At 36.4% G+C, this 12,996-nt stretch overlaps 1 protein-coding gene across 1 annotated transcript in view; it reads left to right on the top strand.

Annotated features, from left to right (window-relative positions):
- The window catches only part of LOC124789086 (opsin, ultraviolet-sensitive), a 71,001-nt gene that overhangs the window by 35,107 nt on the left and 22,898 nt on the right, over positions 1 to 12,996 (top strand). The window contains exon 2 of the mRNA XM_047256377.1: positions 8,453 to 8,632. Within this exon, the coding sequence (XP_047112333.1) occupies positions 8,453 to 8,632 (180 nt within the window). The remainder of the gene's footprint in view (positions 1 to 8,452; positions 8,633 to 12,996) is intronic.

The raw sequence follows: 12,996 nt of genomic DNA, 5'->3' as shown, positions 1-12,996 counted from the left end.
CTTAACAGCCTAGGATTGAAACAAGATGGCCATTTTCTCCCCTGTTTGAGATGTCACAGTGCAGCAATGCCAAATGGGTTACACATTTCATTGCTTGGTCAGGAAATATTTTTTGAACTCAAAATTTTACACTTTTCTTCTAGATTTTATCAAATTGGGATGTTCTTCTGTGTCTACTAAAATTGCTCTACAATTTAAAACTGAATATAGTTCACCAAGCCATTATGGTTTTGTTTGCATAAGGAGAAAAGATAAACTACTGTTGTGATGAAATTGTACAACAGGGAGACGGAAATGTAATTGTGGAAACTGGGAACAGCTGTTGGCCATGTATATTACAGTGCTGCTTATTTTATGCAGTTGTAAACAGTTCAGATAGATGTTGAGTAATGGTACCCATTAGGGAAATGGCAGCAAGGGTTGGGAAGGAACATGGGGTGCAGTCAGTGTGTATGCCTGAGGGCCTCATACAGCATTGTCAGTGACTGGCAGAGAAGGTTGAGAAGACCAACTTTGCTCACACAGTTTCAGTGAAGTTCATAATCTGCAGCATTGTTCCCAGAACTGGTTGTAATCCCTTGGTTCTGAGTCAAGTGGAAATATTGAACCAGAGACTTCAAAAGTTTTGTGAGAAGCTCGGGTGTGACTTCCTGGACTTGTGCCATGGAGTTCGGAATTGTAGTGTCCGGCTGCATCAGGTGTGTACTACATCAGAGACTGTTGTTTAGTGGGGTGCAAACAAGGATACTTTTTTAGATTAAGTGACTCTCCATCTAGTCCAGATAATTATAGCTGTGGGGCACAGTGTCAGTATAAGGCACAAAGAAATGCCCCCAACAGACAAGAGTTATTAAATGCCAGAGCATTCACAACAAAGTGCTAGAGTTTGAACCACTCTTCAAAAACAGTGGAGCTCACAAAATACTAACTGCAGAAAGCTGGTTAAAACTCAACGTTAATGACACTGAAACCTTTGAGGAAAGTTGAAGTATATGTCGAAAAGATAGGGTAATGGTAAAGACAAGAAATTCAGAGCCACCAATAGAGACATGGAAACAGATTGTGGCATTGTCTGAATAAGACTCAGTATCAAGGATGGGAATAAACTTACAATCAGATCCTTCTATTGACCACTAGATTCATTTCCAGATTTAAATGGAAACTTTAGAGAAAGCCTAAGTTCACTACTACTTAAATTTCTCATGTTGTTATCAGTATAGGAGACTTTAATCATTCAACAATTAATCAACAAAACTCCTGTTTTGTAAGAGGTGGGCAAATAAGACATCCTGGGAAACATTACTAAATGTGTTCTGCCAGAATTACCTAGAACAGATTATTCAGAAGCTCGTAGGGAAACTGATATCAACCACCATGAGACAGTTGCAGCAACAATGATTACCAGAGCAAAAAGGGCAATTAAAACAAGTAGAAGGATTTGTATGTTCAGTGAACTGCATAAAGTGGCAGTTGTATCACATCTCAATAAGGAAATCAAAACATTTAGTTCTGGAGAGGAGCATTTAGGAGAACTGTGCCTTGGGTTTAGAGGAATAGTTGACTATTCCCTTGATAGATATAGACCTACTAGATCAGTTGCTTATGGGAGAGGCCATCTGTGGTATACAGTCACTGAAAAAAAAAAACTTCTAAAGAAACAGACTACATAATATGCATAAATTGAAGCATAGGGCTATACAAAGGGAGATGCTGAATGAAATACATTTGGCTGTCAAGAGTGCATTACATGAAGCTTTTAATGGCTATTGTAACAGAATATTTTTGAAGGATCTCTCATGAAACCCAAAGGAATTCTAGTCATATCTAAAGTTGTCAGTCATGCCAAAAGTTAGCGTCCGGATGCTCATGGATGAGACAGGCACAGATTTTGAAGCTAGGAAACCAAAAGCAAAAACAATGAACTCAATTTTTAAGTGACACTTTACAAATGGCATGTTGCCTCAATTTAATTGTATATCAGAGATGTTGAGAAACTGCTGAAATCATTAAAACTGAACAAAGCTCTGGAGCATGATTATATCCCTAGCAGATTCAATACCAAATTTTTGACTGAGTTAACCCCTGTTTTTACCATAACCTATCATAGAGCCCATGAACAGTGAATTATGCCCATTAGTTGGAAGAAAGTACAAATCACCCCATCTACAAGAAGAGTAGCAGAATTGATCTATAAAACTACCATATGATATCCTTGACATCTAATTGTTGTAGAATATTACAACCTATTCTGAGCTCAAAGGTAATGGGGTGTCTCAAACAGAATTACCTCCTCCATGTTCACCAATATGCATTCCAAAACACAATGATAATGTGAAACCAACAAACATTTTTTTCACAAGAGATCCTGAATTTCTTGACTTGTGAAAAGCATTTGACTGAGTACCACACCTAAGCTTATTGTCAAAAGTAAAATTACTTGGGTTACCAAGTGAAACTTGTGACTGAGTAAGGATTTTTTAGTAGGGCAGGTGCAATATGTTATTTTTAATAGAGATTCATTAACAGATGTAGAAGTAACTTCTGGTGGCTTGCAGGAACTGTGTTATGAGACTTGCTGTTAACATTGCATATTAATGACCTTGCAGACAATATTAATCATGTCAGACTTTTTGTAAATGATGCAGTTATCTATAAGGAAGAACTGCCAGAAAAACATTACACAAATATTCAGTCAGATACTGATAAGATTTCAAAGTGATGCAAAGATTGGGAGCTTGCTTTAAATGTTCAGTGAAGTAATATTATGTACTTTTGAAAGGGATAAAAACATAGAATCCTATGACTACAGTATTAGTGACTGACAGTGGGAACTGATCAACTCATACAAATGCCTGAGTGTAAAACTTTGTGGGGATGTGAAACAAAGCAATCATTCAGGCTCATTCATAGTTAACCCTCATGGGGGCACACATTGTATGAAGTGCACCAACCAAACATAACACTGTCTTGTACCATTCCATTGTTGTTTTACCATTGCAAGCTCATACCTATTCCTTCATTATTGCTTCAGCTAACACAGTGATAAGTTGTGTTGTCATATGTCCATGTGGGCAGCAGTAATATAAAACAAACAGAGAGTTTTGTGAGAAAAAATTTACGATCCATGCGAGAAAATGCTGCAGATTCTGAGCTGGCAGCACAATGAGGCAGTTGTCCACAAGATAATTAGTAATTGAATATGTGTTTGACTGGGATCTGATGCAACTGTGTTTCCTGGGAATTTAATGAAATAGTTGCAGAAATAAAAAGCATAGTCCAAATACTAATAGAGGCTCAAAAAACAAAATTGCAATTTTTGACCTACATAACATTTACACTCACGTTAAGTAGGATACAGCAGAACACTGAAATTACTTAATAATAGATTATTGCTGAGGTAATAAGAATCAGCACTATACCAGTACCTCTGATGGAAAAAGTCAGAACTGCCGATATTCAGATGCGAGACGATAGAACTTTTGCTCTGTTGAAGTAATGCAAAACAAATGTTGTATTCACACTTTTAAATCAGTCAGAAAAGCATTAAAATAATGTTTTAAGAAGTCTAGATTTCAAAAACAGCCTCTGGAAGGTCACAGTACCCTGAACCTCCCACTTTACAAATCAAGCACTGATAAGAACTATATTGTAAACAAATACACACAGGTGTGTCATCAGAAGGAAATACAGCACAACTTTGACGGTATTACCACATGTCCTGGATGGCAGTGCTCTTTAAATGTGAATACCTATGCAATAATGTCTGTAATCGAAAGAGAAAAAAAAAAAAACCTAATGCACCATATTATATGATACAGGGTAAACCTCTGTAGCATGACATTTCATTCTAATTTCTAAGGGTAATACTACAAAGCTGTTTGAAAAGGGACCAATAAATGAAGTCAGTACTACACGAAAGTGTATCCTGAACCTGAGATGTGCTGGGGATGGAAGAAGACAAACCTAGAAGCTATTGAAAAATATTGTCTATTAATCACTAAAATTATTAATATTGCCCCCAGTGTCATTCTTAACAGAGAGCGTATAGTTTGTGTGAGATTTGAATATGCTTTGCAGTCTAGCATGTAACATGGAGATAGATAGAAATTCTTTCTGTAGTTGTTTTTTGGTGGTTTTGAACTCTGGCTGGTAATACACAAAAAACATCATAAACTGAAGGTACAACATTACTGGAGCCTTTTAGAAAGGGACAATTAACTTGTAATAAATATGCTTTATCATTAAAATATTTTATTTTGTGTAAAAATAAAACAAAACATGTAATTTTATTTGTCAATAAATTCCGTCAAGTGTTCCCACATGATCACTCTGTGCACTACATCTTGTAAGTATGCTATGTGTATACAAAACGTTAATTAATTTATTCCTTGCACTAGTCAGCATAGATGGAGTAGTAGCCTAGACTGTATCAGGATGACTGGAAGAAAAGATGCTATGGGCTTGTTGAAGGAATTATACCAACATTTCCTGGAAGTAATTTAGAGAAATCAGGATAGCAAGAAAGGTATTTGAGTCACACTGCTCAAAAATACTAGTCAAATGTCTTAAATATTGCACAGAATCACTTGATAATCAATTTGAAGGTGTGATAAAACATCTGATTATTAATTTAAGATATTGGCTGATTGATCTCTTCTAAATACGTTCACAGCTGGAATCAATTCCAACCTTTCAAGGACTGACAATTTTGCTTGCTGCAATAAATGCTCCACTTACTATAAAATCTAGGTTATCTTACAGATACTCCATGTCCCATTAAATATTTCAATACTTTCTTTGTGAGTGAGTATCAGTGAGCATTCATTTCAGGATCTTATAATTTCATCTCTCCTAAAATCTTTTTCACACAATTCATATATTCTCTGCAGTCAGGAGAGCCATATCTAATGTGTAGAGGACAACCGAATATCTGTGATAACTGTGCAGTTAGGTCTCACTATTAGGTGTAAAAACTGCAGTCAGTAACATGATCATCACTGAAGTCTTTCACTGAGAACTGTGTTGACATTCCATGGATTGATCATAGTTGTCTTTCATCATATGATTTTTTGTATTCCACTTAGTATTTTTACTATCACACTAACAATAGTTTCTTGGTTTCTTGGTTGGTTAAAGCCACCACCTTTGCATTTAAGAGACATATTTAACTGCATCACTCATCTTTTAAAATTATAAAGACTTTCTGAAACCAAGGTGTGTCACTGAGAAATTGTGTTAAACACAGATTCCTTGCTTTATTTCTCCCTCCCATTAATTTGTCTTTTCTTTTTCTCACTGAATAACCCTCTCAGCAATTCCATGCTCTAGCGGATCCAAAGATATGTAAACCATAATAGAAAGGCAGTAAAGTCACCCTGTATGTGCATAGATACATTATGAAATGCAAGCTCCTGTGGAGACAAGTTTCAGTTTCAGCAATTCTGTGCTGATACTGTACAATGCATTACTCATTAAAAACACTATGTTCATTAAGATAATAGATAATGCTTCATAAGATTCTGGAGGAGCAATAAATTTAAATGAGCCTTTACCTCATATTAAAACTTGATACACTCTTGTTCAGAGAAAACAGAACACCTTGAGTGACCAGAGACATTCATATTCACAGGATATGTACAGGATGTTTAAAAAAGGACTTTACAAATTCAAATAAATTTATTGAAAGAGGATGTAGAACTGGGTTTAGTGTTATTTTGTAGGGAAATATATCAAGCATTTTCACCTTAAACTACAGATGTTGTATGTGGCTTCTGTCGATTATCCTGCACACATCCCATCGGAAGTCAGTTTCTTCCCATACTCACTGTATCATTACAGGTGTAACTTGCTCAGTGGTGGTGTAAATTCTTGCTTTAAGTTCAGGTAAAGAGGCTGGCTCAGGAGGTAGAAACATGATATCCTTGATGAACCCCCATTAAAAAAAAAAAATAATAATAATAATTTGAGTGGTGTCAGGTCTGGGGAATGTGAGAGCCATGCAACTGGCATGTCACCACCAATCCATTGACGTGGAAAGAAGTCACTGAGAAAATGCCAGACATCAGCCAGGTAGCGGGGTGATGCACCATCTTGCATGAAGTAAATATTTCGTTCTTGATCATCCTCATTGATCTGTGACATAAAAATTGTTGTAACATATCCAAGGACACTATCCTGATGATGGGCCATACACTTTGTTCTTGCTCAATGCACAAAAAACAATTCAGTTTAGGGTTATCACGAACATGTTTCAATGTTTGAGTGCTGCCCCAAATCCTACAGTTATGTGTTCAAAACTTGCCACTTAAGTGAAAAGTCAATTAATCACAAAAGATAATTTTGTCTAAGAAATGTTCATCCTCATGTAATTGATTTGACATACCCACACTTAAGTTCTTGTGAGGAATTTTATCAGTGTATTTTATTGCTTGTACTATCATCAATCTATACAGTTTCAAATGCAAATGGTTTCTCAACACATGCCAAACAGCTGTATGTAGGATCTGCAGTTCGCGAGATGCATGCCCGGTCTGTTTTGTAGAGCTGTTTACAAAATGTTGCCTCACTTGTTCAATGACGTTGTCAGATGTGCTTGGATGACCTGATGATTTCCCATGTCTTATGAGCACCCTATACCTACAAAACATTTATGCCACTCATAAACTGTAGGCCTACTAGCAGGATCTCTAGTGTACTTGGTGTGGAAATTATGCTGAGCTGTTGTTGCCAACTTTGATTCTTCAAACCAAAAGACACACAGCTAGCACCTTTGGTCCTGTGAAGGCAGCCATCTTTAATGCAACTCTGCTAGCACTCCTTATGGTGCGGTTTGGCACTAGTGAACTTTGCGAGACCAGGCTTAATGTATTTCCCTACAAACTGACACTACAATCACCTCTGTAGGCACTATGAATTAATTTATGTGAATTTTAAAAAGTTGTAAAGTCCTTTCTGAAACACCCTGTATATTAGCAAGTTCTGCAGAAACGATTAGCATTTCAGTCACCTTGGTTCATCATGTGTCCTGTTGCCTAGTAGGCACAGGGTCCACCAGGGGCCCTGATTACTTGTTCCATGCATGATGGCATTGACGTGCATAAGGCATAAACATGGTCCTGTTGTATAGCCATCCACGCTACATTCACCTGCATGCTAGTTCATCTGTGGTGGTCAGTGCTGAGTCACAGTGCTGCACCCATCGTTTCACCATATCCCACGCATTTTTGATTGGTGACAAGTCTGGTGATCTGGCAGGCCAGGGAAAAAGGCTGACATCCTGTGACACCACGAAGGCATGTGTTTGTGCAGCAACATGTGGTCGTACATTAATTTGCTGAAGAATGGCATCTGGGGTTTGTGCAGAAGGATATGGCTACAGGTCACAGGATGTCATTCACGTAGGTCACAATGGTCACAGTACCATAGACACACACCAGCTGTGATTTTTGGTTGCACCCAGTAGTACCCCACACTGTAAGGCCTCAAGTTGGTGCTGTATGTCTTGTGCAAATGCAGTCACTGTGGCGCTGCTCCCCCTGTTTGGGGCAAACTAAAATGCAGCCACCATTGCCACAATAAATGGCGATGGACTGTCACCCTTGATAGTGTATGATGTTCCACTGTTCCACTGTTGTGCCAGAGCTGAGGACGACACAGATCTGTCCTGCAGTGCCATTAGGATGAGGGGTCAATCTTCTCAGGGGGTGGTCTGGGTGGTCCAAACTCACCCATCTTGTCATGTTCTATGGCCTTCTGTGAACCATTCTGTGCACAACCATCACATGCAAACACTTGGTCCTACATGAGCAGCAATTTCCTGGATGGGTGCATGCATCACATTCTCTCATGCCAATAATGCATCCTCTTTCAATCTCACTGATTAGATGGTACAGTTCATGCATACATCTGGGAGGTATATTGCACACCTGAGCAAGTCACACTGATCCATTACCTTCAGCTTATAGTGACAATGAGAGCCATAGGCGCATTTTACTGGTAGATGGCATTGCACTGCTATATTGATGTTGACCCTGAACCCATGAGCCTACTTGGTTCAAATGCTGATCATTTCTGCACAACATACTACTGTACATGCCTGTGAATGTGAATGTCCTATCTCTAGTTAAAGCCGTCCTGCGCTTTTCTGTACATGAGTATATAATCTATAAATGACTATGGAGCCTCTCTCAGTATTCTTGACTGTACTTTATCTTGCCCTATTAATGAATGGGTTAGGAATTGGTTGAAATTGACTTGTTTTGATTTTTCAGTGTTAGGCATTAAAGTTCTGTTATTTAAAATACTGAAGCAGTAGAATTAGTGGATACTCATTTTTTGTAATTATTTGTGCCTTCAAGTAAAGTATTCCTCTGATAAAAATTTCAGAACACAGTTCATTTACTACATGAATAATCTATATATAAAGTTTAAAAAAGTGCATTTTCTGTTTTAGGGTTGCACCACGGCTACTGGGGTGGAATGTGCCTGCTGAGGAGCTAATCCACATCCCCGACCATTGGCTATCCTACCCAGAACCTAGCCCATTGCTTAACTATGTGCTTGGCCTACTGTATATTATGTTCATGCTGGTTGCTCTCCTTGGCAATGGCCTTGTCATTTGGATCTTCAGCAGGTAAGATCTAACAATGAAATTCAAAGTTCATATCTATTTAACTAAAACTTCAACAATATGGAAAGGATACATTATTACTCACTGCACAGAGGAGGCATTGCGTTGCATACAGTCACAGTGAAAAAGAACATTACAAATATTTTCAGCTTTTGGACAAAGTTCTTCTTCAGAAGTAGAACTCTCATCCTAGCACACAGTAATGACTCATACACACATGGCCACTAGTGTTCTATTTCATTGTGCCTGTCTGTTACTCAACACGTTCTCTATGTGGTGAGTACCAATCTATCAATTCCATATTGATGTTATTCCGTACTGCTCTTTCCCTCATTTAAGTAAAACTTCAATTTACTTTTTGAGTGTAGGGCGCAGTTAAATTTTCTGCAAAATTGTTATTGCCAATTCAAAGAATTCAACAATAATTTTGTTCTCAATGATCCTTAAAGGTATGTCATGTTTAGAGAAATCAAATTGCATGATCAACTCTGTGTTAATAGGATGCTCTGCAAGTTTGTGCGTTAAAGCACCAGTATTTATGTAATAAAAATTATAATGCTTAATTTCTGAGTATGAAAAACTAATTACAATTAATTGTCTAAAAGTAAATATGGAAATCTGAAATTTGATTTTCTTTACTTACAAATTTTAACACTCTGGAATCTATAAAAAATTCAAAATATTAATTAATACATACAATGCACTTATAACATACGTAAACTGTTAAGAAAACTATGAATGGTAGCACACTAGCAGTACTCAAAATGACAGTTTGATTACTCATATGGCAAGCAGCAATTTTATGGTGTAAAGAAGACATGGGCGAACTACCACTGAATATGAGAAATTTCGTCTCTGTTTAATTTTGCCGTTTTATGGATTTATATTATTTTAGAGGGCTTACATTTCACCTTCAAGTACCACATAGATAATGTCAAATCTTGTAGTTGCAGCTTATGGTGAAACATGTGACTTCTTAGCTTTTCATACACTTAAATAAATCATAAAAAGCATTCATTCTTCTTTAAGATTGTATGGAATATTAATAGAAAGAAATAGCCAGTAAACATGTTATGCTACTCTAGTGACGATCAGAACACTAACTACCCCAAAGTTTTTATTACAAATTTTATTTTCATTATTTTATTCCATAAATTGTGTATAAAAAATCTGAAATGGACTTCTGTTGTAAGAATTATAGTAAATCCTTGTTGTCCCACAACATGGCCACAAAGGACCAAAAATACTAAAGAATAATAAACTCTGAGCAGCTAAAAGGAATTAACTATTCTTCGGGAAATGTTGATAAGTTTTGAGAAATTAAATTCTTATCTGAAAACACACTACATACAAATGGTCCCAGTCATTTCCAAACTACCTGTAATTTTTTATCATATCTTTATCATTCTTGTGGTTTGTGCCCTCTACAAATTCCTGTAGTCCATGATTTTGATGTTTTACTACAAGTCCAATCATCCTGTTTCTTCTTGCAGTTAGTCTTTTATATATGTTTATTTATTCATCAATTTTGTGAAAAGTCTTCTCATTGCTGATCCTCCCAGTCCATTCAATTATCGACATCCATCTGTAATACCAATTATCAAATGCCTTGAGCCTCTTCTTTTCTCAGTTTCCGACACTCCCTGATTCACTTTCGTAGAATGCAGTGATGCATATGTACTTTCTTTGAAATTTCTTTCTCATATGTTTTGTGGGGGCACGCTGACGAGTAGTTGCATGTGCACAGTACAGGGGCAGCGGCTAAGACTCTAGTGTGCACATAATCATTTACTCTTTGCTTTGTGTTTGTTTTTGTATTAGATGTTCTCTGTTAATGTCTGGCTCATTGCTTCACAATAAAGTTGAACATTAAGAATACGAACGAGTCTATCATTAATAGAATGGAACTACATAGTGGCTACAGTTTGTTACTGGTAGACTTCTTTTGGTGAATTCTCCCTTTTCCTGTGTTAGTCTGCTTCTAATTTGCTTGTTGTTTTGTTGCTCATGTGTTACTTTGCTTCCAAGGTAGAAGTTTTTCTTCACTTTGTTATATACCTAGTACCCAATTTTCACATTAGGTTTATTGCTAGTCTCATTTCTGCTGGTCCTTGACACATTCATTTGTCTTTGGTTTAGTCTCAGTTCATAATCGATACTCATGAGGAGAACATGTCAAGTGCCATAACCTGATTTCCCAGAAACTTTGCTCAGTGCCAGAGGAATGAAAATAACTGAACACATGACTCAACTTATCCAGTGATACTCAAACATTTCTGAGAAAATGACTGTCAAAGTTTTCAATGTACTTTTCATGCATTTCAGCATGCAATAAGCGTAGCTCAACTGGTGGCACAATAGCTAGCATTGCACCCTCTTACATTTGTGTCTTGTGTTCGAAACCTGATTATTGTTTTTATTTATTTTATTTTTTCCTTTATCTACCCACGTCCATAGAAGGCTACTATATGAAAGTTTCTTGTCAAGTTAGGGGATACAAGAGTGTTATATTAATCGTAAAACTACAACTGAGTTTTTATGTTAATAGTAAAATTACAATTGGGTTTCACAATAAGCATAGAACATTTATTACATGATATGTGTGTATGGCATTGTCAGGCTATACAATCTTTTTAAATCCTTATATTCTTATATTTCATTCTTGTATCAAATTTTAATTAAGATATTTTATTTTCATGTTTATTCTTCTGGAAGATTTGGTACATTCTCTTGGATGGTGAATCAAGATACACTACATGAATTTCACCAAAAACAATTTCAAATTATTTTTCCTTCCATTTATTGTTTTTTTCTATTAATTCACTCAACAGATGAATAAGAACAATATTATTTCAATGTACATTGGAAAATATTTGTGTAGTCAATTTCTATGGACAGTGGTAAATAAATGGTAAACAAAAATAAAAATGATAATAATGCTTTGAACATGGGGTGCAAAAGTGTGAAGACATGATGCTAACTAATGCACAACAGCTCTGAGTGCACTATTTACTTGATAAAAAGCACATAAAGTACTTCAAAAACTTTGCCCATAATTTTCTCAGGAATGGCTGAGTATATACAGATAAGCTGTGATACATGTCCACTTATTTTGGTCCCTCTTCCACTGAGGGAAGTTTCAGGAAAATTTGCTAACGGCACTTGCCATCTTTTTCTCATCAGTAAATTGTTTGCTCCATTCAACAGCTTCTATAATCCTGCCTCTCTTTCAGAGAGCACAGCAATACCATATATGAACCTTATCATGATATCCTGTCATTATGAATTATAATCACACTTGCGAAACTTTTATTTTATTTCCTACATTGCTTTTTTCAACAGCTTCTATAATCTTGCCTCTCTTTCAGAGAGCACAGCAATACCATATATGAACCTTATCATGATATCCTGTCATTATGAATTATAATCACACTTGCGAAACTTTTATTTTATTTCCTACATTGCTTTTTTGATATAAGTCTGAGTACTTCACTCTTTGTCTTCAATACTTATTGTTCCCTCTTGATTTTTGTATATTGTCCATCTTTCCCTGTAGTGTATACCTACTGTGTGAGGATTTCAAACATCATGCACTGTTTTACATTGTTGGACATTTTTTTAGGTCAACAAATCCTATGAAGGCATCTTGATTATCAAGTGTAATGTCAAAACTGCCTTTTTAAGTACATTTGCCTTTCCTAAAGCCAGATTGAGCATCATCTACAGATTCTTTATTCTCTTTTCCATTCTTTTGTATATTATTCTGGTCAGCAACATGAATGCATTAGCTGTCCAGCTAATTGTGTGATAGTTCTTGCATTTATCTTCTGTTTCTATAATTTGGATTGTGTTGATGACACTCATTTACTGGTATAATCATTTAGCTGCCACTTCCCTCACTGATTCTACAACTATGAATTATGTGTTCCCTCTGCCTTATTTTACCACAAGTATTCCAAAGCTGTGTTAAACTTTGACCCTACACCTTCCAAAGAGACATCCATTTCATCCTCACTCAAGGCAATAAGCAGTTCCCTTTTGCTTTCTAATGATATTACTCTATATTTATCTGTCCATATATCTTTATCCCATTTCCATTTCACTTAACTGTTCCCTACTATATCTAGATTCAGTCTTTGCATTCCCCATTTCAGATTTTCTAGCTTTCATACTACATTCAGACTTTTGATACTCCACATTTTCTCCCAAATACTGTTACCAGTTCATTCATGTTTGAATCTTTTTGTCTTGGTCTTTTCTGACTTGGCAGACCTTCTCAGAATTCAAATGGTGGACTAAGCTGGAAACTTTTGCCATTGGAGATAAGAAGGGCTTATTTCAATAGTGGTACAAGTCCATTACCTCCA

This window comes from Schistocerca piceifrons, chromosome 3, assembly GCF_021461385.2.
Source record: "Schistocerca piceifrons isolate TAMUIC-IGC-003096 chromosome 3, iqSchPice1.1, whole genome shotgun sequence".
Taxonomy (NCBI): domain Eukaryota; kingdom Metazoa; phylum Arthropoda; class Insecta; order Orthoptera; family Acrididae; genus Schistocerca; species Schistocerca piceifrons.
The sequence above is the reverse complement of the archived record's forward strand: the minus strand, read 5'-3'. Positions and strand labels throughout refer to the sequence as shown.